The sequence below is a fragment of the Penicilliopsis zonata genome (assembly GCF_001890105.1).
Source record: "Penicilliopsis zonata CBS 506.65 unplaced genomic scaffold ASPZOscaffold_25, whole genome shotgun sequence".
Lineage (NCBI taxonomy): Eukaryota > Fungi > Ascomycota > Eurotiomycetes > Eurotiales > Aspergillaceae > Penicilliopsis > Penicilliopsis zonata.
Window position 1 is genome coordinate 170001 of NW_019208931.1, and position 19313 is coordinate 189313.

A 19313-nucleotide genomic window follows, 5' to 3' on the forward strand; every position below is an offset into this window, starting at 1 on the left:
TTATTCTTGAAAAGATACAATATACACCGAGTCTGTTATTGCTACACAGTATGTAGTATTAATTACTTTTTCTCTCATCTCTTCAAGTTCCTAGTCGACAGCTCTCCAGTGAACAACCCCTGAGCGTCCCATGGAACACGGCGCCAGGCTCCAAAGATCGTCATTCAGGGGTAAACGCCTGCCTGAGGCAGAGAAATGGAATGTTCCAACGAATCCTCCACAGACAGAGGAAAAAGAAAGCGAAACAAGGGTTTTCCTGGGCTGGTGGCGTTCGATAACTCGCAAGCAAGGCGTTCGTATCCAAAGATAGCTCCTATTCAGAAGGTACCTAGGTGTGTTCTGAAGGCATTACGGAGTATGTAGTATACGAAGTAGTTACTCAACGACTCGCAGAGTAGTAATTCCAACTAGTTACGACAGTACTCCGTTTAACAAGGTTCCTAAGTTATGCGGTATCTAAGAGTTACAGAGTACGGAGTACGAGGACTGGTGATTCCTGTGATCTGCATGTTGATCCTGGCTTACGTGATTAATAGGGGTAATTAAGACCAGGTACAGTCTGGAGAAGCAGATACGCGTAGACTGGTGAGAAATTAGCAGTATTAGTAGAATTAGGAATTCTTAGTTACTTTTTAGCTACCTAGGTAGTTATCACTACTAACTTACTACATACTACTACTACATACCTACTAGTTATATAGGTGCAGGATAATTGTGTTTACTCGGATTAATCTTGATGGTCACTGCTGCCTCAGGCTCACATCACATGATCCTTGATTACCTAACTTTATCCAGTCAACTCTGGACTGTGGACTGTTCACTGTTCAGTGTTCAGTGTTCACTGTCCACTCGAGCGATTTCAGTTTCCGAGAGTACTCCGTAGGTTGTCACTAACCTGAACTAGTTAGATAGACTGATTGTTACAGACCGCCAGATATGGGGGCCACCAGATGGCCTGTGGGAGTGTCCACTGTCTGCAGGTAATAATACCTGACTACGGAGTAAGTCTGTGGAGATGCGTCTTAATCAGTGTAGTAGAGGAGAGAATATATAATATATAATACTACATGAAGTCATCTGAAGGGTGACAGGAAGAAAACTACATAGTGAAGTAGGAAAGAGACCTAGGATGGTACGGAGTACCTGATTACTCATAGTTCTGCACTCGGTAGAAAACAGAGCGAAACCGGTCTCAAGTAGGTATTATGAGCACGCAATAATAATACACTGCATAATTATGAACTCTGTACTCCGTGACTTCTCCGTACTCCGTAGTTACTACTCCATAGTTACTCCGTAGTAAAACTCCATACAATGTGTGGATTACTCCATAATTACTCCAATAATCCATCCCTGTCTTGTCACGTCAGGCTCGCTTATCAGCCGCCCTAGCCTGAACTGGTCTAGCGAGGGGTATGATAACAGCCACCTGCAGTAGTTACAGCTTCACGCTCTTCACCGACTGTCGCGCGACAGAAGAGGACAAGGATGAATTGTCGCTGTAGAGAACTAATAGCTGAAGGACAAGTCATCGACTGGTAATACCAGAGAGGTAGTAGTTTAGGTAACTACGGAGTAACTACCCGGACCAACGTTATGTAGTATAACTAGTAAGTACCAGTACCAGTACCACTAGAGAAGTTAATTGACAGTAGTTATTCACTGTCTTGACTAATAGGACTGAGAGTAAGAAAAATGTAGAGTAAGAAAAACGGAGCATATTGACCCGGAGTAGCAGCTGTAGTAGTGTACCTAAGGTACCTTAGTAGTAGTAGTGGTACTACTAAGCAGTTCCTGTAGTGCATTATTTAACCTCCTCCTCCCCCCCTTCCTTCCTCTCTCTCTCTCTCTCTCTCTCTCTCTCTCTCACCACAACCACCACCTCAGCATCGTCTACGTCTTCTCTAGACTCTCCCCTCGGTTGATTATTGTTTAACTGTTCCGATCACTCTCCCTTTCGAGACGTGATCACTGGAAATCAGTCACAATTTTCTCCACACTTCTCAACTCGTAAGTCTCAGAGACAGTCGCTCTCTCTCTCTCTCTATCTCACTGCTAACTCGTACAGCCGGCACCACCCGTTCAACGGCCGACGCTCGTCCACCCGTGGAGGGGCATCGGATTGCGCGTTCATTAGATAGGCGTCTCCTCGCTCATCACTGATCACGCGCTTGAAACATCTCTCCCTCGCTCCGCTTTCACCCAGACACAATGGCTCCCCACGCAACTGCGGACGTCGCTGCCAATGGCGGGTCGGATAGCCCCAACAACACCCCCCCTCTCTTCACCGTCAACTCCCCCAATGTGGTCTACACCGCCGACGAAATCAACACCCAGTACGCCTACAACACGACCGAGGTCACCCGTACCGCCGATGGCAAGCTCGTGGCAACCCCCAAGACCACCAACTATCAGTTCAAGGTCGATCGCCATGTTGGCAAGGTGGGCATGATGCTCGTCGGTCTGGGCGGCAACAATGGTTCCACCGTCACCGCCGGTATCATCGCCAACCGCCGCGGTCTTACCTGGGAAACTCGCGAGGGCCACCGTGCCTCTAACTACTACGGCTCCGTCGTCATGAGCTCCACCGTCAAGCTGGGTACCGACGCCAAGACCAACCAGGAGATCAACATCCCCTTCCACGACATGCTGCCCATGGTCCACCCCAACGACCTGGTCATCGGTGGCTGGGACATCAGCGCCATGAACCTCGCCGACGCCATGGACCGCGCCCAGGTGCTCGAGCCCACCCTCAAGGACCTCGTCCGGAAGGAGATGGCCGAGATCAAGCCCCTGCCTTCCATCTACTACCCGGACTTCATTGCCGCCAACCAGGAGGACCGCGCCGACAACGTCCTGCCGGGCTCCAAGGCTTGCTGGGCTCACGTCGAGCAGATCCAGAAGGACATCCGTGACTTCAAGGCCGCCAACGGGCTCGACAAGGTCGTCGTCCTGTGGACCGCCAACACCGAGCGCTACGCCGACCTCCTGTCCGGCGTCAATGACACCGCCGACAATCTCATCGCCGCCATCAAGGCCGGCCACGACGAGGTCTCCCCCTCCACCGTCTTCGCCGTCGCCTGTATCCTTGAGAAGACCCCCTTCATCAACGGCTCCCCGCAGAACACCTTCGTCCCCGGAGCCATCGCCCTCGCCGAGCAGCACGGCGCCTTCATCGGCGGCGACGACTTCAAGTCCGGCCAGACCAAGATGAAGTCGGCCCTTGTGGACTTCTTGATCAACGCCGGCATCAAGCTCACCTCCATCGCCAGCTACAACCATCTGGGCAACAACGACGGCAAGAACCTGAGCTCCCAGAAGCAGTTCCGCTCCAAGGAGATCTCCAAGTCCAACGTCGTCGACGACATGGTCGCCGCCAACGACATCCTCTACGCCAAGGACGAGCACCCGGACCACACCGTCGTCATCAAGTACATGCCGGCCGTCGGCGACAACAAGCGCGCCCTCGACGAGTACTACGCCGAGATCTTCATGGGCGGCCACCAGACCATCAGTCTCTTCAACATCTGTGAGGACTCGCTGCTGGCCTCGCCCCTGATCATCGACCTGGTCGTGGTCGCCGAGCTCATGACCCGCATCAGCTGGAAGGCCGACCCCGCCGCCCAGGACTTCAAGGGCTTCCACAGCGTGCTCAGCGTGCTCAGCTACATGCTCAAGGCGCCCCTGACCCCGCCCGGCACCCCCGTCGTCAACGCCCTGGCCAAGCAGCGCGCTGCCCTGACCAACATCTTCCGTGCCTGCGTCGGTCTGCAGCCCGAGTCGGAGATGACCCTCGAACACAAGCTGTTCTAAGTTTTTTTTTTTTTTCTAGGGCTCGTTCAAGGGCTTAACCGTATCAGCATTCCCCGCCTTGCGGAAGTTGCGTCCATGCATACTGCAATAAAATGATTATACTTTCACTTTTGTATGAGTAGAGTAGACTGTAGACATAACAGACTCTCAGTGAGATCCACAAGGTCCTCGAGTACCTTGAGAGACAATGTATTACATATAGGTCATTTCCTGCAGAGGACGGTTTGAATGAATAGTTTGAACTGCCTATACTTTTATTAAATAATTTTAGGCCCAGGTTGAAAAGAATTACGCCCTGGTATCGACGACACAGCGAATACACTCTCCATCCTTCATCTGCTCAAAGGCGGTGTTGATGCCCGCGAGAGACTGGCGGTGGGTGATGAACTCGTCGACCTTGAGCTGGCCGTTGAGGTAATCTTCTACCAGGCTGGGGAGTTGAGAGCGGCCCTTGATTCCGCCAAAGGCGCAGCCTTTCCACACGCGGCCGGTGACGAGTTGGAAGGCTAAAAAGGTTAGAAGAAGAAGAAGAGGAAGAAGGGGAAGAAGCTTACGTCTGGTGGAAATCTCCTGGCCAGCAGCCGCGACGCCGATGACGATGCTCTGGCCCCAACCCTTGTGACAGGCCTCGAGGGCGGCGCGCATGACACCGACGTTACCGGTGCAGTCGAAGGTATAGTCGCAACCGCCGTCGGTCATTTCGATGAGTTTCTCCTGAATGGAGACGCCCTGGGGCAACTTGGTGGGGTTGACAAAGTCCGTGGCGCCGAACTTCTTGCCCCATTTCTCCTTGTTGTCGTTGACGTCGACGACGATGATCTTGCCGGCTTTGTTCTTGACGGCGCCCTGGATGACGGACAGGCCGACGCACCCGGCGCCAAACACCGCGACGTTGGATCCCTCCTCCACCTTTGCAGTCACCGTGGCGGCGCCGTAACCCGTCGTGATGCCGCACCCGAGCAGGCACGAGCGGTCAGTGGGGGCCCGAGGCGTCACGGCCACCACTGAGATATCTGCCACAACAGTGTACTGCGAGAAAGTCGAGGTCCCCATGAAGTGCAGGATGGGCTTGCCGCGCGCCGTGAAGCGAGACGTTCCATCGGGCATCACGCCCTTGCCCTGCGTCGCGCGGATCTTGCCGCACAGATTCGTCTTGCCGGACTTGCAGAACTTGCACTCTCCACACTCGGGGGTACTACATTGTTAACCAAAAAAGAAAAAACGAGACATAAAAAAAAGAGAAAAGAAGGAAGTAAAAGAAAAGAAAAGAAAAGAAAAGAAAAAGTGCTTACTAGAGAGCAACGACGTGGTCGCCAGGCTTGACGTTGGTCACTCCTTCACCCACCGACTCGACAATACCGGCCCCCTCATGGCCCAGGATGACGGGGAAGGCTCCCTCGGGATCCTTGCCGGACAGGGTATACGCGTCTGATAGGTGAGTAAAGGGTCTTGCAAGTTCTCCTCGATTGGAAAGAGTTTATGACTCACCTGTGTGGCACACGCCAGTGTGGTAGATCTCGATGCGCACCTCGTGCGCTTTGGGAGGGGCAACCTCGACGTCCTCGACGGACAGGGGCTCACCGGCCGCCCAGGCAATGGCTGCCTTTTTTTTTCATCATGAGTATGATTTGATGGGAAGGAGTGCTAATCCTAGCTTACCTTGCAAGTGATGGTCTATGAAGGAAGTCAGTCAGAGTCGGTCTGAGGCAGAGCCAGTCCGAGGCAGTCTGAGCAGAGTACATACCTTTCCAACAGTGTCAGCCATGGTTACTCCGTAGATAGTGGTCTGAAGTGAGAGAAGAGGATGAGAGACCAGCAGGTTTAAAAGCAGGGGACTGGCCTCGTCTGTTCTGGTGAGGAGAAAACGAGATGGGGTCAAGTGGGGGGGGGGTGTGGTGAGGGGCAGAAGTTGTTCAGGATAGATAGAGAGATAACCTCGACTACAGGAGATAGGAATAATTTCATAGGATAATAGAGGATTGTTCAATAATTCTATGTATATTTTATTCTCTATGTTGATTTATTTTATGGGAGTGGCTGGTTGTTAATCATCATGATCTTCACTAGGTTTAGAAATCTTATACCACCTTATATTACCACATTATATACCTAGTCAAAATAATAGTCAGAATAATCCCTACTATCTTAACACCAGTTGATACTCTGTACTACTTCGTACATAGAATCATAGAGAATATTCTATTGTCCACGACAGATCGAGGCAAACGATCCTTTCTCGCTGTACGGAGTATCAGAGCGACCCGATCCGCAACTCGCCCAATGAGGGCATCGTTTCCGTGAGTTTCCGTGGGCGACGGCCGTCCCTCATGAGGGGAATCATCTCTGCGGAGAGGGTTAGAAATTGGAGTCAGAAGAGTTTTCAGTGTCTCTTGTAAGATAGGTACAGAGGTGATTACGTGAGTGAAGTACCTACAGAGTACGGAGTAACTACGGAGTACTGATTACCTAGTTATCCGGAATTACATAACGCCCATCAAGGGATTCCTGTCACCGAATCTATTGTACATAAGAAACCAACATAGCTTCCACCGTTGTTTCTGTTTCCTTGCTTCCTTCGTAGTCCTTCTGGTCTATTTTGATTCCTTGTCCACACTACTTCCACAGTCGTACGAGGAGGAAAGATTACCGACCAGGCAGAGAGCCGCTCTGCATCATGGCGGCGTTCTGCTCCTGGAAGCGTTCGTTGAGGCGGCCAGAGCTCTTGAGATACTTGTCGACGCAGCGCATGACGCAGCCCTCCTCACGGTTGATCAGGGACTTGGTGGTGAAGTCGTTGACGCAGTCGTCAAAGCAGCGCTGGACCAGCTTGGAGTACATCTGTTTGGTCAGCCCGTATATTCTGTAATTATAATTTTCATAGGTGATTGATATGGATAAATGATATAGATAGGATGTGAGGGATGGGTATCGCCAATAACGACGTTTCCAAGGAGAGCATACGGTCATGAATTCCTTCAGCTGCTTCCTCTCCATGCGCGCAGCAAGCTCGCGCTGCTCCGAAGCTGTGAGTCTAGAGAATGAGAGTCAGTGTTAAGCAATACTCAACCGAGTTGACCAGACGTACCCTTCCATTGTGAGGTGCGTGGTGGGTTGTGTTTATTATTCTCTCAGCTCCCGAGCTCGGAGAGATCCATCGACGACCGCAGGCTCTGAGATCACGTGTCATGTGTCACGTGTGCGGTATATCACGTGAATAACCACATGACTTACTATCCTCAGGCTGCCAGGCATAAATATTAGGCATCGATAATTCCGTATCGATATTAGGCATCGATATTCATGCCGCACATTGCTCTCAATAGTTCCAGCGACTATCACGCAGTTCGGAGTAAATGAATTACAGAGCTCTTTGCATAACTAGTTATAGTACCTAGGTACCTATCTAAAGTAGTAGGCATGATTCTGTAGTGGTACCCAAGTCGTACCTCGCAGCGTACTTGTACTAATAATAGATTAACTAGTCTTACTACTGCAATCGAACATAGTCGCAGCCGGTGTTTCCAGCCTCCAGCTTCCAGTCACCAGTCACCAGAAACAGCATGCCCGTAAGAAGAAGTGGGAATTCCGTCCTAGAACCATCCTCAGCCATCCGTTACCCAAAAATGGCTGTGATGTTCTCGACCTCGCCCTCATCTCACGTACCATGGGTCGGAGCTGTAGTTGAGGATCTGACTGTCAGATGGCTCCATTGAAGAATTCACAAATCTCCATGCTATTTCGAATTATTTACTGTCCTCTGTATTCAGAATATTCAAGTATTTTATTATTTCAATACCCAATGATAGCTTAAGGTAAAGGCTTATAACTATAGGTAGTCCCCTGGTTATACTTCAGTGGCTATACTTCACTTTAAGTTACAGAGTCACTAATGATCCTCTGTGGAGGCAGCGGGGAACTTCACAGACCGCCAGCATCTCAGGCAGGCCTAAATCCAGAGAAATCCGACCGTGTCTCAAGCAGTAGCAGCCTCAGGGTCCGCAGGATCCCTGGGTCTGGGTCTGTCGAACCGTCCTTCGTCCTCCGTGTTGACTCCTGTCTGCCTCTGCCTGCCCCTTCAACCATCCTGGTCTTCCCCCGGTCGGCAAACACCCTCTCCTCCTCTCCTCCTCCTCCTCCTCCTCCTGCCTACGACCTACACTCCCTCACGACCATCACGACCATCACAACCGCCCCAAACCCGTCTTCTGCTAGTCAATAATCCGCGTCATTCGACTCTGCCGGCTGTGCTGGGTCGTGTGACGTCGAGCAGGTCGCCATCGGCGAGGTTGGCTCAGCGCTCGTGCCTCCTCCCGGTCGTCATCTCATCCCTCCTTCAGTCCCTCTCTCTCCCCCTCGATCCCGGCCCTGTTCTCGCTCTGCTCTCGTCCTTGGGTACTTCGCAGGAAATAACCATCGCCGTCCTTCGATAATTTGTTGATAACTCGACTCTGCCCCCTCCGTTCTTTCGATCTTCCTGCGAGCTGTGCTATTTTGGGACTCTCCCCAGCCCCAGATTTTCTCTCGCCGCATCGAAGCGACCAGACAGACGCCCTTTTTTTCTTCTTCTTTTCTGTTATTTTCTTTTTTTTTTTTTCTTTCGCATCATCCAACCCCCTCTTTCCAGTCAGAGCATCCAATCCAGCATCGAAACATCGTCAATTCAGCGTATTCCTCTGCCCGTCATGGTGACTGGCAAGTCGCAGCCGGGCGCTGACCATCTGCACCATTTCGCGCCCACGCCTGCCCGGCACGAGGCGATCGCGACCTCGCCCCCCTCCAAACGAGACCTGGCATCCTGGTGGAGGCAGTTCAAGAGAAATACTCGCAAGGAGGAGCCTGAAGGTGCGTTCGATTATTTTCTACGATTTTTTTTTTTATCTGTGGTTTAATGGTTAATGTAAGTAGAAGTCGCGCGCGGTATCTTCGGCGTCCCTCTCAACGTGAGCATCAAGTACGCCAACGTCGCCATCTCCTTGACCAACGATAACGGCGGAAGTTTCATCTATGGCTATGTGCCCATCGTTGTCGCAAAGTGTGGCGTCTTCCTGAAAGAAAAAGGTGTGTTCTGTTCCCTTTGGGTTGTTGGCCGGTCGGGAGCAGCTGGGCTAACCCTTCCGGTCTTGTTTTCTCCCTGCAGCGACCGACGTCGAGGGTATCTTTCGGTTGAACGGCTCGGCGAAGCGCATAAAGGATCTCCAGGAGATTTTCGACTCCCCCGAACGGTACGGCAAGGGGCTGGACTGGTCGGGATACACGGTTCACGATGCAGCCAATGTGCTGCGTCGCTATCTGAACCAGCTGCCGGAGCCCATCGTCCCGCTTGAATTCTACGAGCGCTTCCGTGAACCGCTGCGCATCTACCAGCGTCAAGTCCAAGCCACCTCCGAGCAGGCTCCAGTTGCGGACGCCGACAAGTTCGACCACCCCAAGGCGGTCGCCACCTACCAGCAGCTGATCCGCGAGCTGCCGCCGCTGAACAAGCAGCTGCTGCTCTACATCCTCGACCTGCTCGCCGTGTTCGCCTCCAAGTCCGACCAGAACCGCATGACCTCCGCCAACCTGTCCGCCATTTTTCAGCCGGGCTTGCTCTCCCACCCGCAGCACGACATGTCGCCCGACGAGTACAAGCTGAGCCAGGACGTTCTGATCTTCCTCATCGAGAACCAGGATCATTTCCTCTTCGGCATGAACGGCACCGCGGCCGACGAGGAGACCATGAAGGAGGTCGAGTCCGGCCTTGCGCCGCGCCCAAACGCCACTCGCACCACTAGCATCCGCCGCTCCGTCTCCAGCGCCAGCAACGGCACGGATGGCCTGCGCAAGTCGGCCAATCTCCGCCGGAACGTTTCCGTCTCGTCACGGAACTCCCGTCAATCTAGCAATGCCCCTAGTCCGGGTACCCCGACCTCCTTGACGGGGAGTGGCGTCCATCGCAGCAATACCCTGCCCTCCAAGATGTCCCCCGCCTTGTCCCATTCCCGATACAACCGACCTACAGCAGAAACGGTAAACAATAACAACAATCCCCCTCCGCAAGTCTCGACCCTCAACCCTGCATCGGCTGCGCACTCGCGCTCTGCCAGTCGATCTGCCAGTCGCACTCCTCCGCCGCCACCGCCGCCGCCGCCGCCGCCGCAGCCTGCGCAGCCTGCGCAGCAGACTTCGTCGACGCAGTCTGTAACCGCTGGCGGCAGTGGCCCCAGTGAAGTGCCGTCCACGACCTCGACACCGGGCACCGTATATATCCATACTTCCACACATGGTCCAATCCCCGTCAATTCGGCGGAGGCGCCCTCTTTCATCGCCTTGAAACAAACCTTACCAGATGCCTCGACGGCGATGGCAACGTTGCCTCCACCCCCGCTGGTCACCCCGACCAAGGAGCGCAAGCTGTCGAGCTTCTTCAGCAAATCCCCGCCCAGCGGGGACCAGAGAGAGGGCCGACAGCCCAACCGGCTGCGAAAGAAGCGGATCCCCGGCAGTGCGAATGAAAGCGCGCAGAGCTCGTCGCAGTCGCTCCAGGCCGTGATCGCTGATTCCACCCTAATGTCCGTACCTAGAAGCTCCCCGGATGGGCCTGGTGGCGCGGCGGATTCCACACCCCGCGCGACAACCGGTCTGCTCGAGAATAATAATGAGACCACGCCGCAGGTTAAACGCGACCCCAACGGCCGGGACACCGCATCCGCCCAGACGGAGAGTAGCCATGTGTCGGAGAACACGTTGCGACCCCATGGATCCCGGACGCCGTCGATGAACTCACGGTCCTCCTTTACGGACCATTCCGATTTCGACCAGCCAGAGGAGGCGGCGGTTTCGTCCAAATCCGACCGCAATAAGGATCACCGGCGGAGCTGGCGTTTTCAGCGGTCGGCGAAACGCAGCAGCAACGAACACATCGGCCTGGGTCTCGGCTCGCCGCCCCTCATAGCCGTCAATCCTGGCGCGACGCAGAGCAACAGCTCGTTTGGCAGCAGCTTACACCACGCGAGCAAAACCTCGCCGCCGCCGCCGCCGCCGCCGCCCGACCCGTCCAACCACCCCATCAGTCTCAACTCCGAACTCAGCGGCAGCAGTGCAGCCAGCCCCCCGAGGGACTCGTCCGAACCGGAGAAGAAGAGTCTGCTGGGCAAATTTCGAGCCAAGGTTGCTCAGGTGCGCGAGGGGGTCGTCAAAGACTGGGACACCGAGCGCGAACGGGCCAAGAGCCCGACTCCCTCCGACGGCGGCCGCTCCGTCTCGAGCCAGATCCTTGCCCCGAACGGCACGGAGACGGCCAAACCCGTCAAGCCTGTTCCTATGGACCTCCATCGGGAGCCAAATTTCGGCAGTAGTCCCATCGCCAGCCCGCCCATGTCTCCGCCGGTGACCTCGGGGTTTCCGCCTGTCATCCCGGAAGAGCCGCCGTCTCCAGAGCTGACTACCGCCGTTCCACATGCTGTCAAAGCTACTGATACTGTTCCTCCTGCTGCTGCTCCTGCTGCTGCTCCTGTTGCTGCTCCTGCAGCCGATGTTCCTGTTGATAGTGTTGCCGTCAATACTTCTGCTGTTCCTGAGGCTACCGATGTTTCTGCTCCTGCTGCTGATGCTCCCGCTGTATCTGAGGCAAAGATGGAACCTCTCGATGCCGCTGTCACAGCCACCCCAGAAGCAAAGGTGGAAACAGTCGCAGCGACAGACTCATTCTCAGAACCGATCCAGAGTGATCCGACAGCGTCCACCTAAAAACCTCATGACCAACCTCATTTTGTTGGATAACGCCTTGGAGGGCATTCCCTCCATCTGTCGAATTGTGTAGTTATTGTCGAGGGCGATCTGCTGTATTTTTGACATCTTGGCCTGTACCAGCCGGTTTTTTGACTTGCTGCCCTTTTGCTTCTCGGTTGCTGTTTCGTTTACATACCCCCTTGTACCCCTCCATCATGATCATGAACGATGTATTATCAACAATCTACGTTAGTAGTTGTAGTATACTAGCTGTAAGACTACTCTGGTGTAGTATACTTCTTACTTAGTAATAGGACTCTCTGCCTGTCATGCAAACAATGCAAACAATGCAAACAGAAAAATGAAGCTCGGCATGGACCGGAAATGTTTACCACCCTCATTCACTCCATTCACTACACAATTCAACTCTCCCACCCATTCATCAGAAGAACGAGATGACCTCGACACCGCCGAATCCCCCCTCTACAGCAGGCAGCAGCAGCAGCAGCAGCAGCAGCAGTAGCCCAGCAGCCACCCCAGGCCCCGTGGGCATCCTCGCCACCCAACCCGCCACGATCTACTCGTACCTGCATCCCGCCCTCCTGCTGAGCGTGTACGCCGCGCGGTTCCCCTCCCTGGTCGCCGACCCCGTCACCGAGTTGCTGGGCACGATCCCGCTCCTTGCCGTCCTGCAACTCAGTTATGCGGTGATTTGTCTCCCCGCCGCGGGGTCAGCGCCTGTCGACACTCCTACCAACAGCGGTGCTTCGTCGCCTGGGTCCCGCAAGAAGAAGAGAAAGGTTGAATCGGGGATTTCCCTGAAACTAGTTGTAAGACATTTACCATACATACATACATACATACATATATATATATCTGTTGAATGTTGCTGATGCTAATGGCTAGCCCGCCCTTCTCTCCCTATTCTTGTCCATCTCATTGGCAACACCCGTTCTTGCCGCCCTGCTCGTCCTCTTCGGAAGCCCCCTGACAACCCACCAGGCTCACACGATGCTCTGTGCCGCACACATGGCCCTCCTCTCCTCCGTCCCGCTCGTGTATGTCCATGGCGTCGACGGCGCGGTCTGGAAGGACGTCTGGGCGTTTGCTCGTCCCCTGGATGCCGTCTGGGGGGGTGCCCTGGGCACCTGTGTTGGTGCTTGGCTGGGTGCCATTCCGATTCCGCTTGATTGGTATTCTTCCTGGTGTTCTTTCTTTCTTTTAATACTTGTACTAACTTCCTAGGGACCGTCCGTGGCAGGCATTCCCGATTACAATTCTTACAGGCGCTTATATCGGATACGCTCTCGGCTCCCTCTTTGGACGGACGGCTCTGGTCTATGGGAAGCGCGTGGAGATTGATTAGTGGTTGTCCCGACTGTATTATAATGCTTCAATATTGTATTTTAGCTTAAGACTATTGCCAGAGTAATGGAACATCAGGTCATTAGACAGATGAGAGGAATACAGGCGCAGCCGGTGCGGAGGGTATAAGGAGCGGTAAGCTGCAGTAGGATGACAAATGGGCATCGAAATAAAATATCCAAGCTCGAAGCTCGAGGCTGAAGCTTGAAGCTTGAGAGGCAGTGGCAAGAGGCAAGTAACGTGTCATTCTCCCTGTGACTGGGAATGACTCATGAGGTGGAAAAAAAAAAAAAGCCGACAGCTCAGCTGCAGTGGTAGATGTAGGATGGGCTGGCAGTATAGCGCCAGCTGTAAATAAGCGATAGGCTATTCAATCTCGGAATCACTATCGTAGATCACACCGATATTCTCATCGGTGTGTGCAGGGGAGATCCCTCGCGAGGCATCCAAGGCCCGGCGGAAGTTGATAAAGTCGCGTGAGTCGGAGTTGCGCACAGGGTGCATCGGCCCCGTGCCCAGCAGCTTGTGCAGCCGGCGCATGTCTTCCTGCATTGTCGCCACCTGTGTCTCCAGGTTGCGCCGCGCGCTCTGCTCCCGCCGGAGCAGCGTGACGAGCGCGCTGTACTGTTCCACGGAGATGCCGTCAAAGTCGCGCATCGAGCTCATCGAAGGCGCCATCCGGAGCATCTGCGAGCGGTATCCCGTCGTCGGCCGGACTGTGCTCGTGCTCACCGGTCGGTCCTCCCGCGGTGGCGGGGGCGGCGGAGGCGGGTGCAGATGCTCGACCGGCTCGCTCTTTGTCGACGGGATCGAGTCCGACTCCTTGTTGCGCGTGTGGCCCTGCAAGTCTTTCTTGACCTTTGATTTGTCGCCAGATGGGGACGATGGCTCGGGGCACTGGTGGGTTTGCATGCGGGCAATGGCGAATTCAAGGTCGATCAGCTTGACCTCGAGCGTAGTCAATCGTTGCTCGAGAGTCACGTTATCTCCGTGCTGGATCGTGGTCATCAGTTGGCCGACGTCGTAGGCCACACTCTCTGTCTCCGTCTCAACGGGGGCCGTCTCGGAGCTGGGGACCTCGGCTTCGGTCCAGTTGGACTCGGTGCCCACGGTCGTGCGGGTGGGCGGGCGAATCGAGTAGCTGGTGACCGAGGCTGTCTCAAACGGTGTCGGAGGTGCCTTGTAGCTGGCGTCAGCGCTGGACCGTCGCCACTGGATGGGCGACATGCGGTGGTGGCCCCTGGCAGCCGCACGCAGAGCAGTCGCACTACGAGAGCGTCGTTTTGACTGCAACGTGCTGCGGGTCCCGGAGGCATTTTGGATGCTGCTGGCCCTACTTTGGGATTCATGATCGCTAGTGAGACGGTCGTGGTTGACGATGTCCGCCAGTATGCTCCGCGCGTCATCATCTGGAAACACCATACTTGGAAGCGTCGCACGACGCCTCCGATGCGGGGGCGGCAGCTCTTCCAGCTGGTCGGGAATACTTTCTAAGAGTTTGGGGGATTGGTGAGGGGTACCGCGGAGGTCACCACGGGGGGCGATGTGACGGGAATCCGGCTTGTACAGCGGACTCCCACTGTCGGTAGTGGTAGTGCTCCGCGTGCGAGGGGATTGATAGAACGTGCCTCCCCCGGGGGGTCCTGTGGAGAGTCCGTTTGACAGTCCGTTGGACAGACCAGTTGGCGGCCCGGGTGAACGTTCGATAGACGGATGGGAGATGAGGTCGTCTCCGTCGTCGTCGGCGTCACTGCGTCTTTTGTTACGGCTGAAGATCTTGCGCATGACCGTTTTCAAGGTGCTTTCCGTGCGTCGGTGGCCCGAGACAGTGCCTCGTGCGCCGCCGTGCAACGGAGATGCTGGGCGCTGGGGCAGCGCCGTGGTTCCGGGGACCTCGTGGGAAGAGTCAAACACGGAGGACTCGGAGCGGCGCAGCGGTCGGCGCGGCGAGGTGTTGAGTGGATTCGAGGCCAGAGCCGATAGACCGGGATCGTAGCTTGCGTCCGCAGGTCGGCGGGGGTAGTTGTGGTTCCTTAACGGATCGTGAGGGGGGGGGCTCTGCAGTACGCGAGACATAGCGAGGCAACAGGGTGGGTGAACAAGCAGCAGCGGGCGATCATAGGGAAAGATCCGTTGATGCCAAGAAGAAGAAAGAATCTCAACTATATCAATATCGAGGTATCATAAACAAGTCGAAAACGAGCGTCCAGAAGTCAACAAAGTCAACAAGTGATGTGATGATATACGAGGGGGCAGCCCCTCTCCTGCCCTTGCTTCGAGGTATGTCTGCCTACTACTAGTTGTGGCACGAGAGGATCCAGAGCGACTATCAAAGCAAAGCCCCAGTCAGCATAGAACGATACCAGCAGGTTGAGCAAACACAGACCACACAGACGTCTACCAGAGCCATGATCGGGGCAAAAGAAGAGGCGGGCAGCGAATCTCGCAACAGTGGATGGAGGATTCGATTCGCAACGTCAGCGAGTGAGCAGTAGTAATCATATAGCAAGCGAGAGTCAAACGAGAGGCGACGGAAGGAATGAACGGTATTAGTTAATTAATAATAATCAATCCCTAGGCGTGGTGGTGTAATAAGCGAAGGACGTGGATAGCAGCAGGCGCGATAGGCCGCTGTTTCGGATAGCAGCACAAAGGCAGCTCTGTAAAGACCGACTTGAGCCACAGGCACGCCCGACGAAGTGGAAACTGGAACTGAAGATGGAACACGACCAGGGAGAATGAAAGAGCAGTGCAGAAAGCACCGGCACTGGCGCTGGCGCTGGCAAGATAACGGCCAGGGGGTGGTGGCCCGCCGTCTGACGGTCGAGGGAGACTCGAAAAGCGTCTGGAAGGGGCTAAGTTGAGAGCGACCAAGCCACGTTCGGTTTGTTCTCCTCTTCCTCCCCACCGCTGGTTGCTCCCCCTGGGCGAATGCCAGGAGTGGATGGTCTGGATTAAAGAAGTCGGTGGTATTTATCGAGGAAGACAGCTGAGTCTCGGGGGAAGAGGATTTCAAGGAATGAGGCTAACCGTGTGTTTTCTTTTTCCTCACAGGTCGAAATCTGCCTCGCCTCCCCCCTCTCGAGGAGGTTCCCCCCCGACCGACCGATCGTCCCTCCACGCTTCCAGAAACAAGCCGTGCGTGCACTGGGGCTGAAACGACGCTTGAGAAGCCGGCATTCTTTGTCTCCATGCGGCTGTTTCGGTGGCAGAAGGGCCGGAGGGAACCACGCTGCACGACACGATTGGCAGGGCGCATCTGCGGGCTGCCTCGTGTTTCAGAGGAGACGAGCCGATCAATCTCATCTCTCATCTACTCGGTCATCATTATCGACGGTAGGACATCGTGATGGAAACCGACCGTGGCTTTTCCGGTGGCTAATCACTGCTCTCCGTGCGTATACCGTGTCTTTGCTACTAAATAGTAGGTTGAGTGGACCGACCAGACCACGATCCGCTCCGTTCGGGGTCGGAAACCAACTCTGGATCGCTCCAGGGCTCCACTGGTTGACCAGCAGTGTCCTGTGGTGCCAGCGATGCAAATCTAGAGGGCCCAAGAACCTCCTGTCCGGTGTCTACCTACTCCGGAGTCCGCAGGTACGGAGTAAGAGTCGAGACACCTTACAAGGCCCGTCTGAAACTGGAATGTTGCACGATCAGGCGAACGGTCCTTGGAGAAAAGAAACCACAAGAGCGAAGAACTACGGAGTATACGGTAGGTATGGAGCAGATTGCTAACTTTAGACAATTCTGATTCCATAATAAGTTTGATCTGGCTCCACAGGATTATGAAGATCGGATTCTCATAAGATTAACTGTATAGTTACACAACCTGATCATCCAATTAAATATATTCTTCTAACACAGTGATGCATTGCCCTTCAAAATAGAGAATGAATCTTTGCTCTAGTCATAGCGCTTTGGTGTTGGCGACCATTGCAAACCAGAAGTCTTGAATCTCTACATCAGCTCGCTGGCATCCGGATAGCGGAGATCTGCGTGCTCTTCGAGAAAGGCCATCCATCGTTTCAGAAAACTGCTGCCCCTGCGAAAAGTCAGGCCGCGCTCGTCTGGGAAGTTCGACTACTTACCGACTGATGGTCTCGGAATCACCGCAAATGCACAGATGGCGTTTGGGCCGCGTCATGGCCACTGTCAATTAGTATCTGCTTCTTAAGAACGGGAAGAAAAAAAACTCTTAAACTCGTGGTAGTTACCGTTCAACCGCCTCTTCTCGGCCAGAAAGCCCACTTCGTGTTCGGCGTTGCTGCGCACCAGACTGACGACGACAGCCTCCTTCTCACGACCCTGGAAGCCGTCAACACTCCCGAGCTCCAGGGCCGGATACTTGTCGCGCAGCAGCCGCGCCAGCACCGCCAGCTGCCCGTTGTACGGGGTGATGACGGCGATGTCGTCCGGCCGCACGCCCGCGGCGACCAGCGCGGCGACGTGGCGCGCGACCACGGCTGCCTCCATCTCGTTGCTCTTGCTCTCGCCCCCCAGGAGGGCTTGGCGATTGCCCATCTCGTCGCCTTCGCTCCGCTCCGGGAAGTCGCCGCCCTGCGTGTCCCAGAAGACGAGGGGCTCGCGGGTGTCGTCCGTGTCCTGGACCTCGTACGGTAAGCCCGTCAGCAGCCGCGCCTGCACGGCCTCCCCGGCGACCAGCTTGGCCTCGTACAATTCGTCAGAGGGGAACCGCATGATTCGCTCGTGCATCCGGTACTGCGTCGTCAGCATCCGTTTGATGCCCGGGCCGTGCAGCGCCAACAGGCGATCAAACAGCGTCGTTTGCAGAGCAATCTTGCGGGCGACCTCCCCGTCCTGCACGCTGAGATCGCCCATCATCCTTTCCAGCGCAGTCTGGACCCTGTCGCCTGTCTTCGGTCGGTCGGACTTGATCGTCGGCGGGAGCTGCAGGTGGTCGCCCGCCAGGACAACCTTGGAAGCAGGCAACAGCGGGATCCAGCACTGCGCTTCGAGCGCCTGACTCGCCTCGTCGATGATGACGACGTCGAAGCGCTGGTTGCGCAGCTGGTGGCTTCCGGCGCCGTGCAAGGTGGCCAGGACGACACTGCTCTCGCGGACCAGATTGTCGACACATTTGGCTTCCCGGTCGCGGAACTCGCGCCGCAGCTCCTTGAGATCCTGGTAGATGGCACGGCGCTCGCGGCCCGTCCGCGTCTTGCGGATGCTGGCTTGCTTCTCGTCCATCTCGCGGCGCACGTCCTGCACGATGGCCGCGGCGTCCGAGGTCTGCGTGAGCACCTCGAGCGAGTGGTCCAGCACCGAGGGAAGCAGACGTGCCGGGTGTCCCACGCGCACGACGGGCACCCCGTGCGGCACCAGGCGCTCGACGATGTTGTCCACCGAGACGTTGGACGGCCCGCAGACCAGCACGCGCAGCCCGCGCCGCACCAGCTGGCGGATCAGCTCGATCAGCGTGTGCGTCTTGCCCGTGCCCGGCGGGCCGTGGATGAGAGCAACCTCCCCCGCAGCCAGGGCGAACCGCACGGCCTCCTTCTGCGAGTCGTTGAGCGTCGGGTCGAAGAAGTCGGGGGTCTCGTCGCCCGCGTCGGTGGCGGACAGAGGGGTCGTCTGCCCAAACGCCACGCGGATCAAGTGTGTATACTCTGATTCTCCCATCTTGGCCATCTTCTCCATCGTCTGGTTCATCCTGGCTGGTCAGAACGTCACTCACCTTGTCATCGTAACCAACCTACCGTCGAAAAGTGACATCGTTTGCAAGTTTAAGACTAGAAAATACAAAAGTCAACACAGTTGGATATGTATATAGATTAGGTAGCCATACGTACAGCCACAGCTTCTTCCCCCACAGCTCTTCAACCGCCTCATCCTCCTCCTTTGCCCGGCCAGTTGTTCCCCCCCTCTGCCCAAACGCAACCCAGACACTCCGTTCGCCCACCCGGGTGACCACCCCTTCCGGGCCTCCTTTTTTGTCCACCTCCCTTTTCTCCTTCTCTTTCAAGGTACTCTTCTTGGTATTGCTGTCGTTCACCCGCACGATATCCCCCACCCGGATTCCATGAGAGGGCAACCGGATCTTCCCCTCCTCGTTACCCGCAGGGATGATCGCGGGATCAGCGCCAAACTCGCCGACCAGTCGTCCGCCCAGTCCCGTCCGACATGAGGAAAGTATCAATCCCGTCAACGCATGGCCTGTTGCTTGCAGGGTGCGCCGGGTTGCGGGGGACACAGACCCAGCGGTGTTGGCTAGGGTCGACGAGGAGATCTCGGCGTCGTGTTCGTGTTGGAGGAGGTGGAGCGTCGTCTGTGCGAAGAGGGGGGGGTTCATTGTTCAGTGCTCGTCTTCTAATTGTTTACCGAGTGGGCAGTACAGAGTAACTATTAGATATAGAATAAAAGGTAGTTAGTTTAACTATCTGGTGAGATCATGCTTAGTAAGTTGC

General features: G+C 55.3%; 9 protein-coding genes across 9 annotated transcripts in view; 3 read left to right on the forward strand and 6 right to left on the reverse strand.

Moving 5' to 3' along the window:
- The window catches only part of ASPZODRAFT_1270885 (hypothetical protein), a 992-nt gene extending 983 nt beyond the window's left edge, over positions 1 to 9 (reverse strand). The window contains exon 1 of the mRNA XM_022721651.1: positions 1 to 9. This exon is cut by the window's left edge and continues 6 nt beyond it. The gene's annotated coding sequence lies outside the window, so the exon portion shown is untranslated.
- Positions 10 to 2156: 2147 nt separating this feature from the next.
- Positions 2157 to 3834, forward strand: ASPZODRAFT_136965 (hypothetical protein). The gene has a single exon (XM_022724181.1). The coding sequence runs from the start codon at positions 2212 to 2214 to the stop codon at positions 3811 to 3813; it is 1602 nt and encodes a 533-aa protein (XP_022577342.1). The 5' UTR covers positions 2157 to 2211; the 3' UTR covers positions 3814 to 3834.
- A 267-nt stretch (positions 3835 to 4101) lies between these two features.
- Positions 4102 to 5578, reverse strand: ASPZODRAFT_146999 (hypothetical protein; the record flags this gene model as incomplete). The annotated part of the gene is made up of 6 exons (XM_022725217.1): positions 4102 to 4319; positions 4368 to 5008; positions 5106 to 5241; positions 5302 to 5416; positions 5473 to 5487; positions 5558 to 5578. The coding sequence occupies 6 exons, from the start codon at positions 5576 to 5578 to the stop codon at positions 4102 to 4104; spliced, it is 1146 nt and encodes a 381-aa protein (XP_022577343.1).
- An 871-nt stretch (positions 5579 to 6449) lies between these two features.
- ASPZODRAFT_124836 (hypothetical protein) lies at positions 6450 to 7142 on the reverse strand. Its single transcript, XM_022721405.1, has 3 exons — positions 6899 to 7142; positions 6775 to 6844; positions 6450 to 6651 (listed from the first exon to the last, which is right to left on the reverse strand). The coding sequence occupies exons 1-3, from the start codon at positions 6904 to 6906 to the stop codon at positions 6457 to 6459; spliced, it is 273 nt and encodes a 90-aa protein (XP_022577344.1). The 5' UTR covers positions 6907 to 7142; the 3' UTR covers positions 6450 to 6456.
- A 502-nt stretch (positions 7143 to 7644) lies between these two features.
- On the forward strand, positions 7645 to 8453 carry ASPZODRAFT_136971 (hypothetical protein). The gene has a single exon (XM_022724182.1). It carries the CDS (start codon positions 7703 to 7705, stop codon positions 8030 to 8032), a length of 330 nt encoding a protein of 109 aa, XP_022577345.1. The 5' UTR covers positions 7645 to 7702; the 3' UTR covers positions 8033 to 8453.
- Positions 8454 to 8495: 42 nt separating this feature from the next.
- ASPZODRAFT_155085 (hypothetical protein) lies at positions 8496 to 12886 on the forward strand (the record flags this gene model as incomplete). The annotated part of the gene is made up of 7 exons (XM_022726171.1): positions 8496 to 8655; positions 8716 to 8871; positions 8951 to 9950; positions 10017 to 11469; positions 11967 to 12350; positions 12427 to 12713; positions 12766 to 12886. The coding sequence occupies 7 exons, from the start codon at positions 8496 to 8498 to the stop codon at positions 12884 to 12886; spliced, it is 3561 nt and encodes a 1186-aa protein (XP_022577346.1).
- Positions 12833 to 15218, reverse strand: ASPZODRAFT_1272551 (hypothetical protein). The gene is made up of 2 exons (XM_022721698.1): positions 14901 to 15218; positions 12833 to 14849 (listed from the first exon to the last, which is right to left on the reverse strand). The coding sequence occupies exons 1-2, from the start codon at positions 14959 to 14961 to the stop codon at positions 13252 to 13254; spliced, it is 1659 nt and encodes a 552-aa protein (XP_022577347.1). The 5' UTR covers positions 14962 to 15218; the 3' UTR covers positions 12833 to 13251.
- Positions 15219 to 15459: 241 nt separating this feature from the next.
- Positions 15460 to 16191, reverse strand: ASPZODRAFT_20115 (hypothetical protein; the record flags this gene model as incomplete). Its single annotated transcript, XM_022727533.1, has 2 exons — positions 15460 to 15730; positions 15938 to 16191. 2 exons carry the CDS (start codon positions 16189 to 16191, stop codon positions 15460 to 15462), a joined length of 525 nt encoding a protein of 174 aa, XP_022577348.1.
- A 554-nt stretch (positions 16192 to 16745) lies between these two features.
- ASPZODRAFT_1267726 (hypothetical protein) lies at positions 16746 to 18794 on the reverse strand. The gene is made up of 4 exons (XM_022721577.1): positions 18699 to 18794; positions 17103 to 18638; positions 16977 to 17037; positions 16746 to 16930 (listed from the first exon to the last, which is right to left on the reverse strand). Exons 2-4 carry the CDS (start codon positions 18556 to 18558, stop codon positions 16846 to 16848), a joined length of 1602 nt encoding a protein of 533 aa, XP_022577349.1. The 5' UTR covers positions 18559 to 18638; positions 18699 to 18794; the 3' UTR covers positions 16746 to 16845.
- Positions 18795 to 19313: the final 519 nt, after the last annotated feature.